The sequence below is a fragment of the Trichomonas vaginalis genome, chromosome IV, assembly GCF_026262505.1.
Source record: "Trichomonas vaginalis G3 chromosome IV, whole genome shotgun sequence".
Lineage (NCBI taxonomy): Eukaryota > Parabasalia > Trichomonadida > Trichomonadidae > Trichomonas > Trichomonas vaginalis.
This window is the reverse complement of record NC_067206.1, coordinates 2,962,190-2,984,693: the sequence shown is the minus strand read 5'-3', so window position 1 is coordinate 2,984,693 and position 22,504 is coordinate 2,962,190. Positions and strand designations below refer to the sequence as shown.

Below are 22,504 nucleotides of genomic sequence, written 5' to 3'. Positions count from 1 at the left end.
GGTAACGGTGGTTTTTGTAAAATTCATTTATATATAATAATAAAAATGTTTTTCCTGAAAAGTGACAGAAAAGTGACAAAACATGAAAACATATATAATTTGTGAAAAGCGACACATTATATAATGTTTTCGACCCAGAAGAAGGCTTCTTCCCAGAAGCAATGGAGGAAGAAGAAGAGTCCTCCGAATTCACACCAGAAGACTAACAATTTTCCGAATAAAAACTTCATTTATACTAAACATCTTCAGGGCTAGAGGGCACGAAGTGCCTGGAAGCCCCACTACCTTTTTTTTTTTTTTTTTTTTTTTGATGATGGCATAATTTTTAATATCATAGATAATGAAAGAGAAAAATATATAAAAATCGACAAAAATGTTATAATGAATTGAGAGCTTTACGTGTCAAAAAACACATTTCATACTGATTTCTATAAAAGGTATCTTTATTATAGAAGTGTAAGCTATATCTGTTTGTTTTTTTATTATAACAAATTCAAAATTCTCTTATAAGGATTAGATGAAATCTGTATTATTAAATCATTAGCTAAATGAAGGTTCAAATAGAAAGTAAATATCAATTTATATGATACTGAAACCAAATAGTTCTTTTAATAAAAGATAACACTCTGAAAATTATTGAGTATTTGCAAATCTCAAAAATCTATTGGTGAATTTGGCTCAACTTTTAAAATTATAACATCCATATCAAATCATAAAAGCAGACAAAAATTAAAGCCAAACCTATCGGCCAATTTTTTTTGATATTTTGATTTTTGAGGTATACTTTTAAAAGTGGATTTAAAGCACTTATGAAAAAACATTAACTTCTGTCGTTATGATTATTGATTTAGACAATAATGATTTTAATCTTTGATTATCAAAACACTAAAGTCATCTTTTTAACATTTGCTTGGTAGCATTAACTCAAGTATAAAGTACTATTTTATGTGGCACTCTTAGAATTTTTGTATTCATTGTACACGCTGAAATAGTACCATTAAAGTTATGGCGGACTTTCAAAAAATAGTTTGGTCACCTTTTTCTCAAAATTTATCTGATCTTACATGCATGATATATCATCTCAGAATGAAAATACATCTCGTTTCAAGCATGTTTTATTCACACAAAACCGAATAGAGAAAAAAAAAATTTATTTTCTTTTTCTCTTCATTGATTTACTCTAATTAAACAATTGACAGTGAACACTTCATAAAGTATATGTTGTTTGAAGTAGATGCGTTGATGATTTTAATATATTTATTTCTCAAATTGTGAAATCTATTATAAAATGAAGTCTTATTACTCAATTAGCAATTAGGTTGAAGAATACATAAAACAATGAAAAACGGTTTATATCAAATAGTCTCTATCTTTATATCTATCAAAAAAATTAAAATAATATTTTTCTATTTTCATCAATTAATCTCTCACATTCATTTTTGAGCGTTGGATAATTAAGTCCTTGCTTCAAGAAGTTCTGAATGTAGATTTTATTGGTTATTGCGTGACTTTTCTGTGGCAATTTGGCTAAGACCTGTACAACGTAGTAACATACATACTCTATAATTATCGGAAGATAAAAGTGGTCGGAATCTGCTTTCTTCAGAATTTTCTGTATTATTCGATAAGAAAACGAGAAATTAGCGAATGCAACAAATATTCCACGAGTTATTACAATGGGTTTCTTATCTTCATCAATATCATCAAAAATTTCTAATAATTCATTAAAATGGTTTTGGAAACTGTTGAAATCATTATTAACATGAGAAATCATGGCTTGTAACAATAAGATATCAGGAAGGACAGTTTCAATTAACTTATTTTGCTTGGATTCATTTAATTTTGGATAAATTTTTGAAATTTCTTCAGTTTTAAGTAACTCATTGGTAACTAATGTTAGTAATAATGGATATAATACTGACAATAACTTCAGATCTTCAGAATTCAATAAATCAATTGAAATTTGGTTTAATTTTTCTAATTTTGATGGTGGATCTTTCTTTTCTCTCTTTTCCTTTTCTTTCATTGCCTTCCATTTATCAAAAATATCTTTTTCTTTTGGAGTTACTTCCTTGTGCGCAATAACTTTAGCCAAAGAAAGTTTTTTCTGTAACATTAGGTTCTTTTCTATTTCCTTCTTGCGAGTTTCAACATGTTCTTTTAACTGGCTCTGAAAACCTTCTAAAGTTTCAAATTCATCAACATTAATATTATATTTTGATTTTAATTCTTCTAATTCCTTTTCTAGTCTTTCATTTTCCTCAGTTATACTTTTTGAAACTTGGCTTTGATCTTCTGTTATCACTTTTATGTCTTCTTCTGGAATATCTTCTATTTTTGGAGATTTATCTTGAATTTCCAATTCATTGGAAAGAGCAGGCGATAACTTTAAGTAATCTATAATATGTTGATGTTTCTGAATGAGGAAATCAATGATTTGAAGTGAAGTTTTTTGAAATTTCGGATTTTCTAAGTATTCTAGAGCAGTATCTATGACATTCTCCATCATATTGAGTTCCGTGAAAGCATCATTCCTTACACAATACAAAAGAGCTGAGAAACATTCACTAAAATACTTTGATTCAGAATTTTTGGTCTGATTGAGAATCCATTCAACATATTCATCAATTATACTACTATCATACCTATTAGCATCAGTTTTTTTTAACTTCCCTTTAATATTACTTTCAGAATTTTCTTTCTTTTCATTGCCAACCTTAACATCTTCAACCATATCTTTCTTACCTAAAGAGTATCCTAAAGAATTCAAGATTACTTTAAGAAAACCTCCAAATTCATCTTTTTTGGCTAAATCTGGCTGTTTTTCAATGAAATTAAAGTAGTTCTTAACAATATTGAAGTATTTCTCTATTGTTCCTAAGCTATATTGTGTTTGAATGAGTTTTTCAGCCAAATAAAAACTCATTTTTCTCAAATAATGACTTATTGAGTCACAGTAAGCTTCAGAACAAGTCAAAACAGCATTGTAATCATCAATATCCATCAGCAATTCAGGATGGTTTGAGATACAATCTGATATGAAGTCAATACAAAGAACAGGAGTGATTTCGCTGCCTGTAGATGCATTGGATGTTGACATTTTGCATAAAGAAGCCATTGTTTGGTAAAGAAATTCACTACAAATCGTGTTTGGAATTTCAGAAGTCAAAATTTTCACCAACATAAGGGCTGCATGGACATGCGTTTGGTCTGGATGTTTTATTTCTCTCTCATATATCTCTTTGACGCGTTTGAAAACTTCATTTGGCTCTACTTTCGAGAAATCTTGAATACAATTACAAATTGAGTTCAAAATCGCATTATCTTTACTTGAAAAGATATTAATAGTTAATAATCTGTCATAAACAGGTGTTAGAAAGTGGTTAAGTATTCCTAAAATGAGTCCTTGAGGTTTTTCTGAATTTTTTTCGCATTCTGCAATTTCTGACCAAACAGTAAATGGAAAAGTTCTTTGTGCTTGTCCGATGTGTTCAATAGTCATCTTGAAAATGATTTGAATGTTCTTTAAAACACATTTATAGTTATTTTCACAATAATATTGCATAAATATCTCTATTTCTTGTATAAGTTCGTCATTATCAATTTGTGAAGCAAGGTAACATGCATTTAATAGCTTCTGACAGTAAATTGTTGAAAATTTGAAGCGATCAAGGATTGAATGCGAATTATTCAAACATTTAAACATTTTTATACGATCTTTTGGAGGTATATCTGCTTTATCAAGTATATTCGAAAGTATATGGTAAAAGTCTAAATTTAATTTTTCGAAAATTATTGGATTTTTTTCTTCTGCTTCGGCTTTTTGGTCATTGAATACTTCGAAAACCTTGAAAAAGATTTCTTTTGTATCATTATTCGTTCTATTAAATTGAGAATCAAGAATTAAATAATTTAAAAAACCTTGAAATATATTAAGATTATCGGTAACATCAATTGAATCTAGTTCTGGTCTTAAAACTTGTAGTATTGTTTGGTTGACTTGAGCCCATATTGGTTGAATTAATTTTGGCCTTTCTAAATAAAGAGTGAGAGCTCGCAGAAATGTTTGAAATTGAAAATCATGCAGAGAAGAGTCAAACTCGGATTTTCTATAATTCACGATGAAAGCTTCAAAATAAGTATTTGTATTTTTTAAAATAAACTCTTCGATATTCTTGATTAGATTATGAATTTCTTTTTCATTTTCGGTGTTAAATGTTGCAAATAAATTCTTCAATTGCTTTGCTGCCACTTCAGATGAATGATCATTATTTTCCTCCATAAATGTCAAAAATTTAACTTTACACGTCAAAAATTTAACATTACATCGACAAATTATTCCATTTCTCACCACATAAGATTGATTTTGATGATGATAAAGAAATGGTAGAAGTATTTGCCGACATCTATAGTAGTAAACTCATCAAGTAAGCATGAAAATCAAATTTTTGGATATAAATATGACATTGTAAGCATAAATTGATTTGCATAAAGAGCAATTTATATAAAACAAACAAAACAAATAATAAATATAGAGAGTACTCATTCATCTTGTGATTGGAGATAAGTACATCGTGGTGAACGAACAGTTTGAATCTTTCTGGGGGCTCTACGGAGTTCTTTAAAGCGTTTTTCATTTAAGATCTTCGTTGATGTTCTAAAAGGCATAGTTAACGGATTCTTTCCAACAAAACCCTTTCGGAAATCTTTTTTAGGTTCTTCATCGTCGTATCTTTGTGTGCGTTCTCTTTCGTGTACTGTTGAAACTAATTCTCTTCTAGGAATAAAGTAGCTATAATTCATTGAAACTTCTGTATTGAGTGGTTGGCTATCTGAGTGATCAAAACACTCTTGTGGAACTTGATAACCTTTGTATTTATAATATTTCTTATGCCTAGGCGATTTAGTCATATTTGAATTCAACTGAACATCGTTAGCATCTGTAAATATCATCCATTTACCAGCATTTCGCGCTTTTATCTGTGATGATCTCCATAATATATCTTCATTTGGCGGCTCAGGCTTTGAAAAACGGAAATAAACTCTTTTTGGATGTTGCATTCCGATTTTTTAGTAACAAATCTAACCTTATTATATCGTTGAACTTTACAAATGTCAAAAATATTTTTGAAATGATTTTTTTTTTATTTGTCAATGAACAAAATTGAGTTTTTGCCAAATACAGAAGCACTTGGTATTGGATTTTCTAAGTGCATGATCATTGGAGGATATGTAGTTCTTGATCCAAAGAATTTTGCATTAGTTGTTGATTTAGATCCAAAAATCCGTTGTTACTCCAGGTTAATATCTTCAAATACAGAGAAAACAATCGTTCATGTCTCAACAATAGGCAAAAAGCCTAATTCTGAAGAAAATATGTTCAAATATGATTTTACATTTTATGAAGAAAATTGGAAAGCAGAAAATATACAAAAGCAGTTTGAAAAATTCATTCTTGCAGTACTTAATGCCTTCTTTACCTACTATAACATATCAAAACCAGTGGAATTGGACTTAAATATCGTGGCCGACCCAGAATTTTACACTCAAGGCGGTAAAACAGGTCTTGGATCAAGCTCTGCTACAATCATATCAATAATGATGTCATTGATGAAATTATCACAACAAATTTCCGAAGAAATTACTCCAGAACAACAAGATCTCCTGTTTCAACTTGCATCAGTTGCAAACAGTATTGCACAAAAGAAGATTGGATCAGGATTCGACCTCAGCTGTGCTATTTGGGGACCACAAATCTTCAGAAGACCAGAATCAAGTTTAATTTCAACAGAAAATATTGGAAAAGACTGGGGAAACACTCATACTAAGTTCCATTTACCAGATTGGATGAGATTATACCTTATCAAAAGCGGAGAAGGCTCTTCAACAGCAGATTTGGTTAGATCTTTCAATTCACACAAATCAGATCCAAAGGATACTCCATTATACGAAGAACTAATCAAAGCAAATACTTTGGCTTGCGATGCACTTCAGAGTGGAGATATTGAACAAATTAAAATCAAATTTGCAGAATTAAGGAAGATTCAAGCAAGAATTACTGATGAATGGAAAGTTCCAATTCTTCCAATGGAAATTAGAGAATTAATTTCTAAATTTGAGAAAATTCCAAATTATATCACTGCAATTCCACCTGGTGCAGGTGGCTACGATGCTATAGCAGTAATAACTAAAGGAAAAACCGAAATTCCAGAAGAATTCACTGTCATTGCCGAAAAACAAATATAATTCTCTTTTTCTCATATTGTAACCGATAACTCTATAATATAATGGTCTTAGATTTATAAAATTGTTAGTTTCCAATAAAACTTTCTTTCAATAATTTTTATTTTATAGAATTTATTTAAGAAAATCAAGATGATTTGATGAAACAACTTCTTGAAAAGACATGTAGTGAATGATTATCATGATTTGGTTCTTTAAAAATAATAGATTTAACTATAAAAAAACGAAAATTGATATTTAACATTATTTTTGAGGATAAGATTTAAGCTTCTGTGAAACTGAGCTTGTAAAGTGCTTTCTCGCTAACTTCTGAGTTTCTTCAATAAGAGAATCGAATACCATTTGGTGATCATGGTATTGACTTCTAAGTTTATCTAATTTCTTTTGGTATGCCTTTTGATCTTCGGCAAATTTAGCTTCAATTTCCTGTGGATTTGCTGCAGGAGCTGCTTGTGGCTGAGCGTAAGCTTGAGGCTGCTGATATTGTTGTGGATGTTGCTGGTATTGTGGTGGATACTGTTGAGGGTACTGTTGTTGTTGTGGATTTCCATAATTTTGTGGAGGACGATTTGGATATCCTTGTTGTGGATAGCCCTGGTTACCATAAGGTGCTGGGTATCCAGCAGGAGCAGAATTTAATGGTGGATTTGCTAAAAAGTATCTGTACAAGTCATCAACAAGTTTAACTAAGGTAGATTGCTTAAATACCCATTGATGAATCATCATGAGATTTACTACACCAGTAGGAGCTACTGCTTGCGATGGTCTAATTTCATTGGGCTGCATTCTTAATGAAACAAATGGAGCGTCTTGTGGGAATCTTGGAACAAGAGTAATATCAAGCGTTATATTCATTGGCATGTTATTGATTGGAATTGCTAGATATCCTGATATTGCAACTAAATTTCCTTGAGGAGATTGGAATTGACGTGGAACAAGTGTGTTATAGCGCTGTACTAATCTTTCAATATCAGTACTAATAGGCTTATGAAATGCTTGTGGATAAACAGTTCCGTTAAAGATATTGAGGTATTGCATTGACAAAATAAAAAACTTTTTTTCTTCAAATCCATTGCGGTGAAAAGTTAAGTATCACGAAACTAAAAATATAAGATAACCAACTAAAATACTACAAATTTTACATACATTTTATGACAAAATATCAAAGTTTTTAAAATAATCGAGATTTTATCCAAACATTCTTAGGGAAATGGATGAATATTTTTACACTTGAGTAAGATGCAAAATAGACCAAACTATTAAATCCTACACAATTCAAATAAATAAAAATATAAATTTGATTATTGGCAAAAAAAAATGATAATTGGAAAAGATATCTTAGGGACATAGTTTAATAACAACAAGAAGATAGAAAATATATAGTTAAATATAAATTATTCGATAGAAGACGTCGAATTATGAATCTTAAGCTGAATTACTTTTCTTGTCTTTGATTTTTCGGCTTCTTTCTCTTTCTCAAGGCGTTCCTTTCTTGCTTTCTTAATTTCAGTGATTTGGTCAATTAATTTAAATTTAATATCGAGTAAAGCGTTCAAATCACGTGCAAAATTAACCTGCTGATCAGACTCTTTTGTACTTCCCTGTATAACTGTCTTGGCTTTTGTAGGTGACGTAGAAATTGAAGAAGTAGACGATTGATGAATTTGGCTCTTGGATTGCGTCTCCATTAGTTCACTCTTTGATTGCTGATGTTCATCGTATAATTTGATGCATTTATCAATAAATTCGTTATTTGACAAAACATCCTCGAAATATGGGTCTTCTTTAACTATTTTATAGACTATTGGATCTAAGTTTTGCTCTAATTGAAGATCGCGAGGTAAAACAGGAGATCCAAGACGTTGTTCTAAAAGATCATACTCAACTTCTGGATAACGCGTTAAATCAACGCCACTACTGATTAATTTATAGAATATTGAGGAAACATTTTGTATCAGTGCTTTCTTTTGTGCAAGTTCAGCTTCGAAAATTTTATTTTGTTCTTCTAGTTGAGCAATTTGCTCATTTAACTGTTGTTCACGAATTTCTTGCTGGTTTGGCGGCGGTTTTTCATCATTTTGGCTAGCAGGAACTTCTGATTGGTTATTTTGTGTTTCATCTTCGTTTTTTTCAGTTTCTGGATTACCATCGTTTGCAGGCACTTTGTTTTCCGGTTTTTCTTCATCTTTGCCAAATATGGCATCAACTACTTTCTCTACAGTTTCCTTTGCCTCTTCTTTACTTTCCATTTTTTTGTAAACTTTTTTTTGATTTACAATTTATCTTTTTATATCATTGAGCAAAACGTTTATTTGATAACATCGAACAAAACGCACTCCATCATTCGATTGACAGTCTTCACATTAATATTTGTGTGCATGAGCATCATAACGGCAATTCATTTGATTGAATTATTGAATAATCATAATACGAGCTGTTCATACTTGACAATTTTAGTCATATCTTTACAAAAAAGTTATTTTATTATTGCGGACTGCTATGCTATGAATTTTTGTTCAATATTTGATTTGGGAATTTAAATATTCATACGATCATGTTATGATTCGTTTGTAATTAAGTATGCTAATTTAAAAATGATATAGTTTTGGTTATTAAAAAAGATAAATTTACAATTTGAAATCATAAAGATTTGAAAACAATTAATATAAAATATTTACAACTCGCTATTAGACTTTTCAAATTCTGATATTGGTTTGAACTCAGGAAGTTCCTTATTTAATATTTTTGTGAGAATTTGCTCAAGTTCGTCAAGTGATGAAAGTTTCAGAGCACTTTTAGATCTAGGATTAAATAACCAAAGTGATTTTGGTTTGATGAACTCATAAGGCCAGTCATCAAATCCATAAAACCAATTAAAGCGAGAACTCTCAGTTTTTGCACGTATTTTTTCAAGTCTTTGATCGAGAAACTCTGTGGCATGGACGACACAGTAAGCTCTTTGACCTAAACAATATTTCTCAAATTCATCTGAGAAATAAAACTCATTTTCTGGAGTTTCAACTTTCACTGGGGAATATTGTCTTGCATTGAAATCGCTGATTGCTTGTTTAAGTGATTTGAGGTTTGCTTTTCCATGATATTGATAAATATCTGTAGAATTGACAAAAACTATCGAAGGAACAGTCATCACATCAAAATGATCGAAAATTGTTTCATTGCATGTGTATCCGATTTTGATTGAAGATTTAATGAACATTCCTGCGAGAGCATTCCAAAATGAAGGTACGGTTTCGTTTTCTCCAAATAGGATTGCATATTTGTTTGTTCCACGTGGCGTTTTCCAATTCATAGAAACAGATTTCGTTAATATTGGAATATAATTGAGTAATTTCATGGACATCTTTTCTGATTTCTTACTTCCAATGTATTCAGTTTGTCCATTATGATGATAAATCATAATTTTCGGAATTGATTCTGGATATACTCCAAGATCTTCACATAATTGGACATTTTTCTTTACATCAACAGAACCAAAATGAATTGCATCTAATGAAGAATGTGCAACTTTAATAAATTCTTGATAATCTATATTTGATTGTTTATTTGATTCATCATAAAAGAAAACAACCCATGTTTGATCACTAGTTCTGTTAAGTACCATCTTTTTAAACATTCTATAGTTTAACTGTTCGATTTTATTCGATTGTTGAATAGCACTAGCTAATTGAAGAAAAGAAAACATTCTGAAATAATGAATGATTATATCAAAATATGAGGTTTAATCTTTCATTTTATCCTATCAACTACAAAATGTAAGAATTCTCGAATAAATTATGTTTGAAATCTTTAATATCATAAAATATATCAATAACACCAATAAATTTCACTAATATAGGTTACATATGATGCATGGCATTGACCATGGCTTCTGACTATATATAATTATATCATTTGGAAAACTTGCTTTATTTCAAATGTTTCAAATGTATAATTGTCTTCGAATAGATAAGTATGGTATGGTTTGAGGAGATACATAAACAAAAGTATAAGAATTAAGAATATTCAAAATTATATCCGTATATATTCTCAAATTATCACAAAAATTGAATATAAACGGAAATATAAATTAAATATAAATCGCTTTACAATATCTATCAATACACAAGTAAATGTGAGTGAAATTATAAGTATATTACATTTTCTTCTGGCTCTTCATCATTGTTTTCACCAGGCTGGAAAATATCATCTGTTTCTGTACGGAACATATTTGTATTGTAATCAATTTGTGTTTCCAATTCTTCTCCGGTTGTATTTGTAGTAATAATTTGAGTTTCTGGTTGATCATTTTCAATTTCTGCTGTATCAGATGAGAATTGAACAGGATCACTCTTTCTATTTCTTAAAACTAAGAAAACAGCAACACCAACAACAATTGCAATAACCAAAACAACTCCAACAACTATATATACCCAACTACTCTTACTAGATGATGTTTTAGTGGTATCTTGTGATTCGCTTGTTTCATCTTTACTCGAACTTGATTCTTCCGGCTTTGATGGTTCTGGTGTTGAATTTTCTGGATTTGATGGTTCTGATGTTGGATTTTCTGGATTTGATGATTTTGTTGATGATTCTTCTAGATTTGATGATTCTGATGTTTGATTTTCTCCTGGTGGTATTACAATTATTTCTGCCGTTTCACTAGGAGTTATAGCAAATGTTTCAAATGGTGTCAAATACATTGTTTCGAAAGGTGTTCCAACTGGAGTTTCGTGCTGAGTAATAAATGGAGTTTCATTTGGTGTTACATGCTCAGTAATAAATGGAGTTTCAAATGCGGTTTGAAATGCTGATTCAAATGGAGTTTCGAATGGAATTTCTGTACTTGGTTCTGAAGGATTGTCAATACTACTTTCAGAAGGAGTAACAAAAGGTGTTTCATAGTTTGTTTCGAATGGAGTTTCAAATGCTGTTTCGAAAACTGTTTCAAAAGCAGTGATGAAAGGTGTTGAATGCATTGTTTCAAATACCGTTTCAATTGGAGTTTCAAATGCTGTTTGGAATGCTGTCTCAAGTGGTGTTTCGAATGGTTCTTCTGTACTGGGTTCTGATTCTGAAGGAGTAACAAAAGGTGTTTCATAGTTTGTTTCGAATGGAGTTTCAAATGCTGTTTCGAAAACTGTTTCAAAAGCAGTGATGAAAGGTGTTGAATGCATTGTTTCAAATACCGTTTCAATTGGAGTTTCAAATGCTGTTTGGAATGCTGTCTCAAGTGGTGTTTCGAATGGTTCTTCTGTACTGGGTTCTGATTCTGAAGGAGTAACAAAAGGTGTTTCATAGTTTGTTTCGAATGGAGTTTCAAATGCTGTTTCGAAAACTGTTTCAAAAGCAGTGATGAAAGGTGTTGAATGCATTGTTTCAAATACCGTTTCAATTGGAGTTTCAAATGCTGTTTGGAATGCTGTCTCAAGTGGTGTTTCGAATGGTTCTTCTGTACTGGGTTCTGATTCTGAAGGAGTAACAAAAGGTGTTTCATAGTTTGTTTCGAATGGAGTTTCAAATGCTGTTTCGAAAACTGTTTCAAATGGAGTTTGATGCATTGTCTCAAATGCAGTTTCAAATACTGATTCGAATGGTGTAATAACTGGAGTATCAACAGCAGTTTCAAAAGGAGTTTCATATGCTGTTTCTGCATTTGTTGCATCAGGTTGTCCTTCAACCGTTTCGACAGGAGTCTGTGCAAAGGTTTCAAATACCGTTTCAAAAGGAGTTTCTGATTCTGTTAAGTATGGAGTTTCAAACTCGGTTAAGAATGGTGTTTCTGCTTCAGTTAAATAAGGAGTTTCATATTCAGTTAAATATGGGGTTTCAAATTCAGTTAAATAAGGAGTATTAACAGGTGTTTCTGCTTCAGTTAAGTAAGGAGTCTCATACTCAGTTTCAAATGGTGTTTCATCCATTGTTCTAAATGGTGCATCGACATCTGTGATGTATGGAGTATCAAATGGAGTTTCAAACTCAGTTAAATAAGGTGTTTCAGATTCAGTTAAATAAGGAGTTTCAAAAACAGTTTCTAAAGGAGAATACATTGGAGTTTCAAATTCTGTCATGACAGGTGTTTCTGATTCTGTTAAATAAGGAGTTTCGAATTCTGTTCCATATGGTGTTGTAAATGTAGTTTCAAAAGCTGTGTTGAAAGGCGTTTCTGATTCAGTCAAATATGGAGTTTCGAATTCTGTTAGATAAGGAGTTATAACTGGAGATTGGAATTCTGTTAAATAAGGAGTTTCAAATTCTGTTAAATATGGAGTCTCAAATTCTGTTAAATAAGGAGTTATAACTGGGATTGGAATCCAGTTAAATATGGTGTTTCGAATTCAGTCAAATATGGCGTTTCGAATTCAGTTAAATATGGCGTTTCAAATTCAGTTAAATAAGGTGTTTCGAATTCTGTTTCAAAAGGAGTAATTACTGGTGTCTCAAAATCTGTAATAAAAGGTGTATTCCATGGTGTTAAATATGCTGTTTCGAACGGAGTGAAAGCTGCAGTTTTCTCCATTGTTGAATAAGGTGTTACAAGAGGTGTAAACTCTGGTGTATGATAAGGTGTTTCGAAATCAGTTAAAAGTGGTGTTGATTCCATTGTTGAGAATGGGGTTTCATAGTTTGTAACATATGGTGTTCCAAATGGCGTTTCATTCGGTGTAACTGCTGCAGTATTTGCAGGTGTTTGAATAGCAGTAACAAAAGGAGTTTCAGCAAAAGTATTCATCGGTGTTTCCATGAAAGTTTGAGATCTTCTTGGATATGGAACTTCAGCATGGCAAAGAATTGTTGCGTAATAGGTGTATAAATCAATATCATCGACACTAGATGAAATAGATTGCGTTTCTACATAGCTGAATAGTTTACTACTTGTGTCTCTAATTTGACAGTTTTTAACTGTTACTTTATATGATGATAATGTCCAGTGCCTTTCAACAAGATATGAGTTGTCATGAATATTGTCTGCAAAAATACAATTAGTAATGGTAAATTCCCAGTTATATTTTGCGTAAACAATTGAATAACTTGCCACATTGTTTTTAATGTAATTTGAATGTTCGATTGTGAATGTATGAGTGTGATAGAAATAATTAATTGAATATGGGCTTGTGTTTTCTATAAAGTTACACATTTTGTAGCCATATGAAAATTCTTTATCATTATTGTCCATATAAATTACACCATATGCAGTTGAATGATCAGGTGCATTTTTTGAGAGATTGGCATTCTTAAGAATTGGACTTGTTAAGAGATTAAAACTGTATTGGCCTTTACTACATTGCGATGCAGTAACGTACTCAATGGTCGGATTTGACTGTTTCAGTTCAACATGTGCAATTGCACCAATATTTGAGGAAGGAACTTGACATTCTGATATGCAACAAAGCAAAATATGAAGATTCATTGTTCCATAAAGTGACATTGAGCCACCTTGCTTGGATAAGCATTTGTAAAACGTAGTTGCAAGTATGAATACTGATGGATTGCTTGATCCGCCTGTAAGATATAGAGAACTTTCTGTTGATTCGCTTCCGAGTTCAATGAATTGGCATTCAAGGAAATTATATTCTTGATCAGCTGTAAGTTTAATCGCTGAATTTTGTCTGCCTTCATAGACCTGAGAAAAACTCAGGGAAACCAGAAATCCAAACATCATGCAACTATGACGCGCTTTCGCGTCATTTTTTCTGATATTGAAAAACTATATTGAAAATTTCCTCACGAATCTTAAAATCTTATGTGGACATAAGCGTCTATTATGGTATCTAATTTCTAGTTTGCAATAATATTGAATTGCAATTCAAATTTGTACTCAAAAAGTAACACATCATCGCTTTTCTATCAATAAGTATTTGAATTTAGACACTTGCAAAAAAATTTCGGATATTCCAAATTCTATCGTTAAATTTTGGAAACCATAATTAGTATTACCTGAAGGAATATTAACTAATTTGTGGGAAATTGGTCACTCAAATTGTATCCACGCATTTATAAAAGTGACATTATTCTCCACTCGGCCCTTTTTTTGAAAGTTTTTGCTATTGCAATGAAGTTGTTTCATATGTGCTAAACCCGCGAGTAATGCCTGCATTATGGACTCCAAATATTTTTTCCCCTAGGAAAGATGGATATTGATATCAATATTGATCTAACATGGCAAATTTGATTGATGCTATTAAATTTAATATGCCACATTGTAAAATCATATCAGTATCTTAAATAAAGCTTTGCGAGTTTGAATTTGAAAGATTTATTCTTATTCATTAAACATTGCATTACTAATCATTAAATATATAACTTTTATTAGACTTAACAAACAAAATATGTAGTAAAATTCATAACAAAATATATGATAAAATTAGAATTGACCGTAAACTCTATCTTGAAGACCTTCTCCGTCAACGAAGAATATTGGCATTGGATCTGTTGGCTTCCACTTCTCTTGATTGAAAACTCTCATTGGAATCTTACCAACCCATTGAAGTTGTTGATTAAAATAAATAGAACAGTGACAAATGCCATAGTTCGCCTTTATATTGGCATCATAATAATTGTAAATAAGCATTGCGCCGATATGTACAGAGTTTTCAAAATTAAAGGTAATTTCTGTTCCTGGATTTAGATCGCCTTGAGTAATATTATCCTTATTAAACAAATCGATTGACTCAAGAATACCGGAATTTTCGACTCGAATTGTAATACCTTGATGATAATCAAATTCTTTGCCTTGATAATCGAAAAGTTTGAAGTGAGAAACACCCCACTTCGGGGAATTGTTGTAGGACGACCAAATTTTAATTGAAACTTTCTTTGTTCTTCTGAAAAATGGAATGATTCCGTAATTATCAGTTACAAAAGTAGGCTCGATAAGCTTTTCAACATCATGAGGAGCATTTTCATCGTTATCTGGTTTCTTAATGTTCAAAATATGTCCAGTTGTAACATTTAATGTACCTTTATATACCGGTATATCATCTTGTAATACAACAATATCTTTCATATTAGCATCCAGTGTTTTCATATCTGGCCAATGCCGGATAAATGCTGCTTCCGGTCCTTTTTAAAGAGTAACTCGAATTTCAATCATATTTCCTTTCGGAGGCCATTCCGCAGACCATATCTGAAATTCAGATTTCTTAACGAGTTCGCCTGAAAACAAATTTATCAAATCTGGCGAATTGATACGATTTGGTTCAATTAGGTATTGTTCTAATTTTATAGGTTGCGAATTAATATCGAGTATATCTATTCTGGAACAAGTGATCTTAGTTTGATTTCCGTGATTCGAATGTATTTGGATGGTCACTGTGTGTGATGTTAGATTTAAATCTTCAGGGATTGACTCTGAACGAGTAGTTAATGTACCAATCTTTTCTTTGAACATATTCGTCTTTGGTAGTGGAATCATTTTATCTTTGAATGTTTTCACAGACATTTTAAAAGAATGTTGACGGGCAGTAACATTTGCTGTCTTGGAAAGCTGAGTGGTCGGAGCAACGGGAAGTGATCCTCTACGCTCCCACCCGGTTTTTCTCATTTCTAGTTCTTTAAATCCCAGAGGTGGAAGCAAGCGCGACATTTTAGAAATTTTGAATGTTGCGATAGATTTTGATTAATTGTAAAGTTTACGTTGCAAAATATTGTAAAATAAATCTAGAATGTGTATTAAGAATTGAATAAAACCTAGCAATTTTAGATTTGACTCATGATTCAAAATAATCGTCTCAAACAAAAATAATTAAAAATATTTTATTAATATACTATGAGATGTAAGAATAATATCATGAGCTTCAATTTTTTTGAGAAAACAATTTTATCACATTTATTCTTCTATAGAATGCATATATTCCATTTCGATGATAATTTTTTTTCAGAAATGAATATCTCAAAAAATTGAGACAATTCCATGGGGAGGTTTTTTGTGATATGGAAAAATGTTAGTTGCTCAATTATCTCACTATTGGATGGACTTTTATCGAGCGAAATTTTGGCTGTAAAGACAATTCTGATATTGGTAACATGGTGATAAGAACAAATAGTCAGTTTGCATGGTTTATGATGAGATAATTTCGATTTAAAAAAAAATATAAAAATTGATTTTAATGAGCGATTATATTTGAATATGCTCTCCTAATTTGAAGGAACGAGAGAGGGTCAAAGTTGCTATTTGTCACTTTTCCACAAGAATATAATGGGGAAAAAGTTATCATATAGTTGATCTCATTCACTGATGTGAGAGATGCATGTAGTGTAATGTTATAAACAGTGGGATTGTTGCTCTAAGTCCTAGGTTCGAGACACATTGGCTTCATTTTTCTCTTTTTTATTGACGTAAACTATTCAATTTTTGTGTTCTCCATTCAAATTTCAGAATTTTTTTTGCAGATTTCACGCTACATTCGAAGTTACCTTTTGTAACAACCACCACTGCCTACGAAAGACGAAAGTGTGTCACGATTGCACCCGGAAATCCGAGGGTTGTTTAAGAGTAAGCACTTTTGGCACCTACTCTCAACATTTAAGGTTAATTTAAGAGTATGCACTTTTGTCACCTACTCTTGAAGGAACTGGTTAAATCATGAATTGATCATGAATAATTTTTTTTCAAAATAACAATTATAATTTCATATTCATTATAAGTTGAAAATATATCATAAAGACTTTATGAATGATAAATTCCTAAAAAACAAGTTAGTTTGTTTCTGAAAATAATAATAATAAAAACCAATTTAGACCCAATAATTTTTGGCGGGATAATTGAGATGTTTAACAAAAACTGAAAGGTGTCATTATTATCTATGACCAACAAGCAACTGACCTAGTCTGGATTACAATATTCGGTTCATCAAACCGCCAATTTGATGAATCAAGCCAAATTGTAACTGACCTAGTCTGGATTACAATATTCGGTTCATCAAACCGCCAATTTGATGAATCAAGCCAAATTGTAACTGACCTAGTCTGGATTACAATATTCGGTTCATCAAACCGCCAATTTGATGAATCAAGCCAAATTGTAACAAACCAGTTGTTGATTGCATGGTATTATTCATCGAACTGCCAATTTGATGAATTACATTTCTTAGTCATCAAAATAGTGGTCATGTTGTAAACGAAAACGATAAAAACGGCTTGACAGTAAAGTGATACTTTACATGGCAAAAAATAGAGCCTTACTTTTGAGATACTTGAGATTGAAACTGAATCTTATGAGGCGGTGATCTTGAATCACTACCTCATAAGGTTCAGTTTCATATAAAATTTGTTGCAATTTGTTATTCTTTTGCAATTATTTCTTATAAGATTTTACATCTTTTAGCGGGGAATGTTTGTTATCATGTATATATTATAAATATCTACACGATAACGAACATTCCTCGCTAAATTGCTGAGAAACTTTGAGGAAATGTCGAACAATTTCCTCAAAGTTTCTCAGATTTATATAGATCGCTAGAGTCCCCTAGGCACTGATTCTGGTTCAGTACCTAGGAGGCTCTAGTTCTCTAACGAACTGATAAAATGTTTTTAAATTTTTGGATATTGCTACCTGTGAAGCACTGACTTCAAGTCAGTACCTCACAGGTAGCAATTACATTGAAAGATGGGAGAAACTTTGTCCGAATGTTAAACTATTCGGACAAAGTTTCTCACATTTGTAGTGGAGATGGAAGGCTTTGAGGTATATTATATTAATATATACCCCAAAGTCTTCCATCTCCACTTGAAAGTTCCAAAACTTTGGGTTAATAGTTTGCAATTAACCCAAAGTTTTGGAATTTCTAGAAGGAATTGCAGGGTAAGAGGTACATATTCATACTATGTACCTCTTACCCTCCAATTCCTTCCTTAACATAAACAAATTTGGAGTTAATTGTTTGCAATTAACTCCGGGTTTGTTGACCTCCAAATGAAAATGAAAGGGTAAGAGGTATATAGTGACCCTATATGCCTCTTACCCTTTCATTCTCATTAATTATGGGAGAAACTTTGGCCGAATGTTAAATTATTCGACCAAAGTTTCTCCCATTTTTTGAAGGGATTGGAGGCTATGAGATACTGATGCAATGTCAGTACCTCATGGCCTCCAATTCCATCCTGAAACTGATCAAAGTGGACCTTACATGCATTTGAAATTTGCCATGTAAAGTCCACTTTTTGAGAGAGAGGATTTGACTGCGTCAAATTCTCTTTTTCGTTTACGAGAGTCATGTTACTATTCGTTAGGTTAAATTACTTTTAATGCCCATTCAAGGAAGTACATGTCAGTTACAGGGTTTATAGTTTTACTCGAATTGAGTAAACCTCTTGGAAGCAATTACCACAAGAGCCAAGACTTCTCGTTTACAGACTTTGAAAGCCAGGAAGGAGCCAGGTAACAATAATGGGCTCTCTTATGATATTTTGGGATATTTATCAACAATTTGAGTTTCTACCTATTGTCTTCAATGAGGATTTTTTAGGCCAGAAGTACAATACCTGTACAGTCTAACTACTAGGGCAATGTAGTCAAACTGTGCACGTATTGAACTTCTAAGGCTATTATTTATCTGCTATTGACATCATTCTTTTACATTACCGTCCTCTGGTCCTTAGAGGACCATAGATTCTGAAATTACTTGTGCAGAGCAAAGTTCTTCCGAGATCTCTCTATCCTTCGTAGATCTCGGAAAAACTTTGCCTTAAACTACTGCATTAATGTTTCCTAGTATTCAAAGAGCTATGAATTCTATAGTTGATCTTATAAGGTAGAGTTTTTCCTAACTTTCTCATTCGTTGAAAGGTTTTCAACAAAGCTATACCTTAAAAATCTGTGCTTGTTATATCTGATCATTTGTGTGTTAGGGGAGGTAAATTTATTCCACTAGAGCAAATTTTTTCCGAGGTTTCTCATCGAATGAGAAACCTCGGAACAACTCTTCAATAGTGTAATGAATTTGTGGTATTTGTCCTGCAAAAGCAGCGAGAACTTGTCTGTAATTCGTTTATGATGAAGTTATCTGGATGTCTCTCAGATGAGGAAGGAAGTCCAGAAAACTTCACCATAAGTTAATACTTGTGTATTTCTATGACTCTCTTCACGTCAGAGAATGTAAATTTACTCGAATAGGGCAAAGTTCTGCTCAAGTTTCTCATTTGATGAGAAACCTCGGAAGAACTTTGCCCTAAGGTAATGTATATGTGATTGTTGGCCCGCAGAGAAACAAGGAATCTGTTTGTATTTCGTTTATGGTGAAGTTCTCGGATGTTCTCTCAAATTATATGGAAAATCAAGATAACTTCACCATAATTTGTTGTAGTTGTGATTCTCTGGCTCTTTGCCGGCCAGAAAACTAGAAAATAGTTTATAGTGGGAGTATGCTCGATGAATACCTACTCACTAAAAATATACGTTATTTTTTGTTTTCCTATGGGAAAATAGTTTTGATTTTTATACTATCGTATGCTTTGTTATTGCATGAATTGTCTATTTTCTTAATAAAAACTCATTTTTTCCGTGTGATTCTGAATCAATGCATTCCAAAAAAGCGTTTTCCGCCTTTGAAACGTGAAAAACACATTGCATGAAGAATCAGAGAAGATTTTCTATCTTTCAATTTTTTAGACTTATTGAAATTTGATAATAACTCCAAATTAAGCTGATAAACTCATAGAGCACATAAAATAACACATGCCTATCATATTTGAATTTTCTAAAAATCTCCAAAAAAATCGCGTTTTAAAAATTTCGTAGTTAAAAAGTAAATTTTTCACGATAAAAAAACTATAATTGGTTTTTTTTTGGAATTCTTCGAGTTAGAAAATCTTCTCTGATTCTTCATGCAATGTGTGTTTTCACGTTTCAAAGGCGGAAAACGCTTTTTTGGAATGCATTGATTCAGAATCACACGGAAAAATGAGTTTTTATTAAGAAAATAGACAATTCATGCAATAACAAAGCATACGATAGTATAAAAATCAAAACTATTTTCCCATAGGAAAACAAAAAATAACGTATATTTTTAGTGAGTAGGTATTCATCGAGCATACTCCCACTATAAACTATTTTCTAGTTTTCTGGCCGGCAAAGAGCCAGAGAATCACAACTACAACAAATTATGGTGAAGTTATCTTGATTTTCCATATAATTTGAGAGAACATCCGAGAACTTCACCATAAACGAAATACAAACAGATTCCTTGTTTCTCTGCGGGCCAACAATCACATATACATTACCTTAGGGCAAAGTTCTTCCGAGGTTTCTCATCAAATGAGAAACTTGAGCAGAACTTTGCCCTATTCGAGTAAATTTACATTCTCTGACGTGAAGAGAGTCATAGAAATACACAAGTATTAACTTATGGTGAAGTTTTCTGGACTTCCTTCCTCATCTGAGAGACATCCAGATAACTTCATCATAAACGAATTACAGACAAGTTCTCTCGCTGTTTGCAGGACAAATACCACAAATTCATTACACTATTGAAGAGTTGTTCCGAGGTTTCTCATTCGATGAGAAACCTCGGAAAAAATTTGCTCTAGTGGAATAAATTTACCTCCCCTAACACACAAATGATCAGATATAACAAGCACAGATTTTTAAGGTATAGCTTTGTTGAAAACCTTTCAAATAAAGAGAAATTTAAGGAGAAATTTGCCCGTTTGATGTATGGTGAGAAGCATATTTGAGAGTTTGGAGAGGCAAAGTGCAATCACCTATCAATATTGCACTTTGCCTGTCAAAAGTTCTTCGCATCTCTTGAGGTGTGAGGAAGTTTCTCGACAGAGGAAACTTTCATATCGAATGTTGCCTCTGTCGAGATGTATGTGACAGGCAAAGTGCAATCACCTATCAATATTGCACTTTGCCTGTCAAAAGTTCTTCGCATCTCTTGAGGTGTGAGGAAGTTTCTCGACAGAGGAAACTTTCATATCGAATGTTGCCTCTGTCGAGATGTATGTGACAGGCAAAGTGCAATCACCTATCAATATTGCACTTTGCCTGTCACATACATCTCGACAGAGGCAACATTCGATATGAAAGTTTCCTCTGTCGAGAAACTTCCTCACACCTCAAGAGATGCGAAGAACTTTTGACAGGCAAAGTGCAATATTGATAGGTGATTGCACTTTGCCTGTCACATACATCTCGACAGAGGCAACATTCGATATGAAAGTTTCCTCTGTCGAGAAACTTCCTCACACCTCAAGAGATGCGAAGAACTTTTGACAGGCAAAGTGCAATATTGATAGGTGATTGCACTTTGCCTGTCACATACATCTCGACAGAGGCAACATTCGATATGAAAGTTTCCTCTGTCGAGAAACTTCCTCACACCTCAAGAGATGCGAAGAACTTTTGACAGGCAAAGTGCAATATTGATAGGTGATTGCACTTTGCCTGTCACATACATCTCGACAGAGGCAACATTCGATATGAAAGTTTCCTCTGTCGAGAAACTTCCTCACACCTCAAGAGATGCGAAGAACTTTTGACAGGCAAAGTGCAATATTGATAGGTGATTGCACTTTGCCTGTCACATACATCTCGACAGAGGCAACATTCGATATGAAAGTTTCCTCTGTCGAGAAACTTCCTCACACCTCAAGAGATGCGAAGAACTTTTGACAGGCAAAGTGCAATATTGATAGGTGATTGCACTTTGCCTGTCACATACATCTCGACAGAGGCAACATTCGATATGAAAGTTTCCTCTGTCGAGAAACTTCCTCACACCTCAAGAGATGCGAAGAACTTTTGACAGGCAAAGTGCAATATTGATAGGTGATTGCACTTTGCCTGTCACATACATCTCGACAGAGGCAACATTCGATATGAAAGTTTCCTCTGTCGAGAAACTTCCTCACACCTCAAGAGATGCGAAGAACTTTTGACAGGCAAAGTGCAATATTGATAGGTGATTGCACTTTGCCTGTCACATACATCTCGACAGAGGCAACATTCGATATGAAAGTTTCCTCTGTCGAGAAACTTCCTCACACCTCAAGAGATGCGAAGAACTTTTGACAGGCAAAGTGCAATATTGATAGGTGATTGCACTTTGCCTGTCACATACATCTCGACAGAGGCAACATTCGATATGAAAGTTTCCTCTGTCGAGAAACTTCCTCACACCTCAAGAGATGCGAAGAACTTTTGACAGGCAAAGTGCAATATTGATAGGTGATTGCACTTTGCCTGTCACATACATCTCGACAGAGGCAACATTCGATATGAAAGTTTCCTCTGTCGAGAAACTTCCTCACACCTCAAGAG

The 22,504-nt window shown here is 32.6% G+C and overlaps 10 protein-coding genes and 2 pseudogenes across 12 annotated transcripts, besides 7 other annotated features; 2 read left to right on the top strand and 10 right to left on the bottom strand.

Moving 5' to 3' along the window:
- Positions 1-309: part of a mobile genetic element that runs on past the window's edge.
- Positions 216-309: a terminal%2Cinverted (terminal inverted repeat of Maverick-3 transposon ID:TVAGG3_0018350).
- Positions 310-1,390: 1,081 nt separating this feature from the next.
- Positions 1,391-3,100, bottom strand: TVAGG3_0018340 (uncharacterized protein; the record flags this gene model as incomplete). The annotated part of the gene is made up of 1 exon (XM_001324647.1): positions 1,391-3,100. One exon carries the CDS (start codon positions 3,098-3,100, stop codon positions 1,391-1,393), a length of 1,710 nt encoding a protein of 569 aa, XP_001324682.1.
- A 65-nt stretch (positions 3,101-3,165) lies between these two features.
- On the bottom strand, positions 3,166-4,282 carry TVAGG3_0018330 (annotated as a pseudogene). The gene has a single exon. A coding segment is annotated over exon 1 (1,117 nt).
- Positions 4,283-4,538: 256 nt separating this feature from the next.
- TVAGG3_0018320 (uncharacterized protein) lies at positions 4,539-5,066 on the bottom strand (the record flags this gene model as incomplete). The annotated part of the gene is made up of 1 exon (XM_001324645.1): positions 4,543-5,061. One exon carries the CDS (start codon positions 5,059-5,061, stop codon positions 4,543-4,545), a length of 519 nt encoding a protein of 172 aa, XP_001324680.1.
- A 73-nt stretch (positions 5,067-5,139) lies between these two features.
- TVAGG3_0018310 (phosphomevalonate kinase protein) lies at positions 5,140-6,330 on the top strand (the record flags this gene model as incomplete). The annotated part of the gene is made up of 1 exon (XM_001324644.1): positions 5,155-6,246. One exon carries the CDS (start codon positions 5,155-5,157, stop codon positions 6,244-6,246), a length of 1,092 nt encoding a protein of 363 aa, XP_001324679.1.
- A 111-nt stretch (positions 6,331-6,441) lies between these two features.
- On the bottom strand, positions 6,442-7,297 carry TVAGG3_0018300 (tumor suppressor protein 101 family; the record flags this gene model as incomplete). Its single annotated transcript, XM_001324643.2, has 1 exon — positions 6,487-7,281. One exon carries the CDS (start codon positions 7,279-7,281, stop codon positions 6,487-6,489), a length of 795 nt encoding a protein of 264 aa, XP_001324678.1.
- A 64-nt stretch (positions 7,298-7,361) lies between these two features.
- TVAGG3_0018290 (uncharacterized protein) lies at positions 7,362-8,716 on the bottom strand (the record flags this gene model as incomplete). Its single annotated transcript, XM_001324642.1, has 1 exon — positions 7,638-8,492. One exon carries the CDS (start codon positions 8,490-8,492, stop codon positions 7,638-7,640), a length of 855 nt encoding a protein of 284 aa, XP_001324677.1.
- A 201-nt stretch (positions 8,717-8,917) lies between these two features.
- Positions 8,918-9,946, bottom strand: TVAGG3_0018280 (disulfide-isomerase A6 family; the record flags this gene model as incomplete). The annotated part of the gene is made up of 1 exon (XM_001324641.1): positions 8,918-9,946. The coding sequence occupies one exon, from the start codon at positions 9,944-9,946 to the stop codon at positions 8,918-8,920; it is 1,029 nt and encodes a 342-aa protein (XP_001324676.1).
- Positions 9,947-10,385: 439 nt separating this feature from the next.
- Positions 10,386-12,314, bottom strand: TVAGG3_0018270 (bifunctional inhibitor/lipid-transfer protein/seed storage 2s albumin superfamily protein family; the record flags this gene model as incomplete). Its single annotated transcript, XM_001324640.1, has 1 exon — positions 10,386-12,314. The coding sequence occupies one exon, from the start codon at positions 12,312-12,314 to the stop codon at positions 10,386-10,388; it is 1,929 nt and encodes a 642-aa protein (XP_001324675.1).
- Positions 12,315-12,538: 224 nt separating this feature from the next.
- TVAGG3_0018260 (bifunctional inhibitor/lipid-transfer protein/seed storage 2s albumin superfamily protein family) lies at positions 12,539-13,903 on the bottom strand (the record flags this gene model as incomplete). Its single annotated transcript, XM_001324639.1, has 1 exon — positions 12,539-13,903. One exon carries the CDS (start codon positions 13,901-13,903, stop codon positions 12,539-12,541), a length of 1,365 nt encoding a protein of 454 aa, XP_001324674.1.
- Positions 13,904-14,608: 705 nt separating this feature from the next.
- On the bottom strand, positions 14,609-15,271 carry TVAGG3_0018250 (uncharacterized protein; the record flags this gene model as incomplete). The annotated part of the gene is made up of 1 exon (XM_001324638.1): positions 14,609-15,271. One exon carries the CDS (start codon positions 15,269-15,271, stop codon positions 14,609-14,611), a length of 663 nt encoding a protein of 220 aa, XP_001324673.1.
- A 39-nt stretch (positions 15,272-15,310) lies between these two features.
- On the bottom strand, positions 15,311-15,829 carry TVAGG3_0018240 (uncharacterized protein; the record flags this gene model as incomplete). The annotated part of the gene is made up of 1 exon (XM_001324637.1): positions 15,311-15,829. The coding sequence occupies one exon, from the start codon at positions 15,827-15,829 to the stop codon at positions 15,311-15,313; it is 519 nt and encodes a 172-aa protein (XP_001324672.1).
- Positions 15,830-16,158: 329 nt separating this feature from the next.
- Positions 16,159-16,395: a mobile genetic element.
- Positions 16,159-16,395: a terminal%2Cinverted (terminal inverted repeat of MuDR-N3_TV transposon ID:TVAGG3_0018230).
- Positions 16,396-16,761: 366 nt separating this feature from the next.
- Positions 16,762-17,016: a mobile genetic element.
- Positions 16,799-17,016: a terminal%2Cinverted (terminal inverted repeat of MuDR-N3_TV transposon ID:TVAGG3_0018220).
- A 773-nt stretch (positions 17,017-17,789) lies between these two features.
- Positions 17,790-18,345: a mobile genetic element.
- A 164-nt stretch (positions 18,346-18,509) lies between these two features.
- TVAGG3_0018200 lies at positions 18,510-21,457 on the top strand (annotated as a pseudogene). The gene has a single exon. A coding segment is annotated over exon 1 (2,948 nt).
- The last annotated feature ends 1,047 nt before the right edge of the window (positions 21,458-22,504 follow it).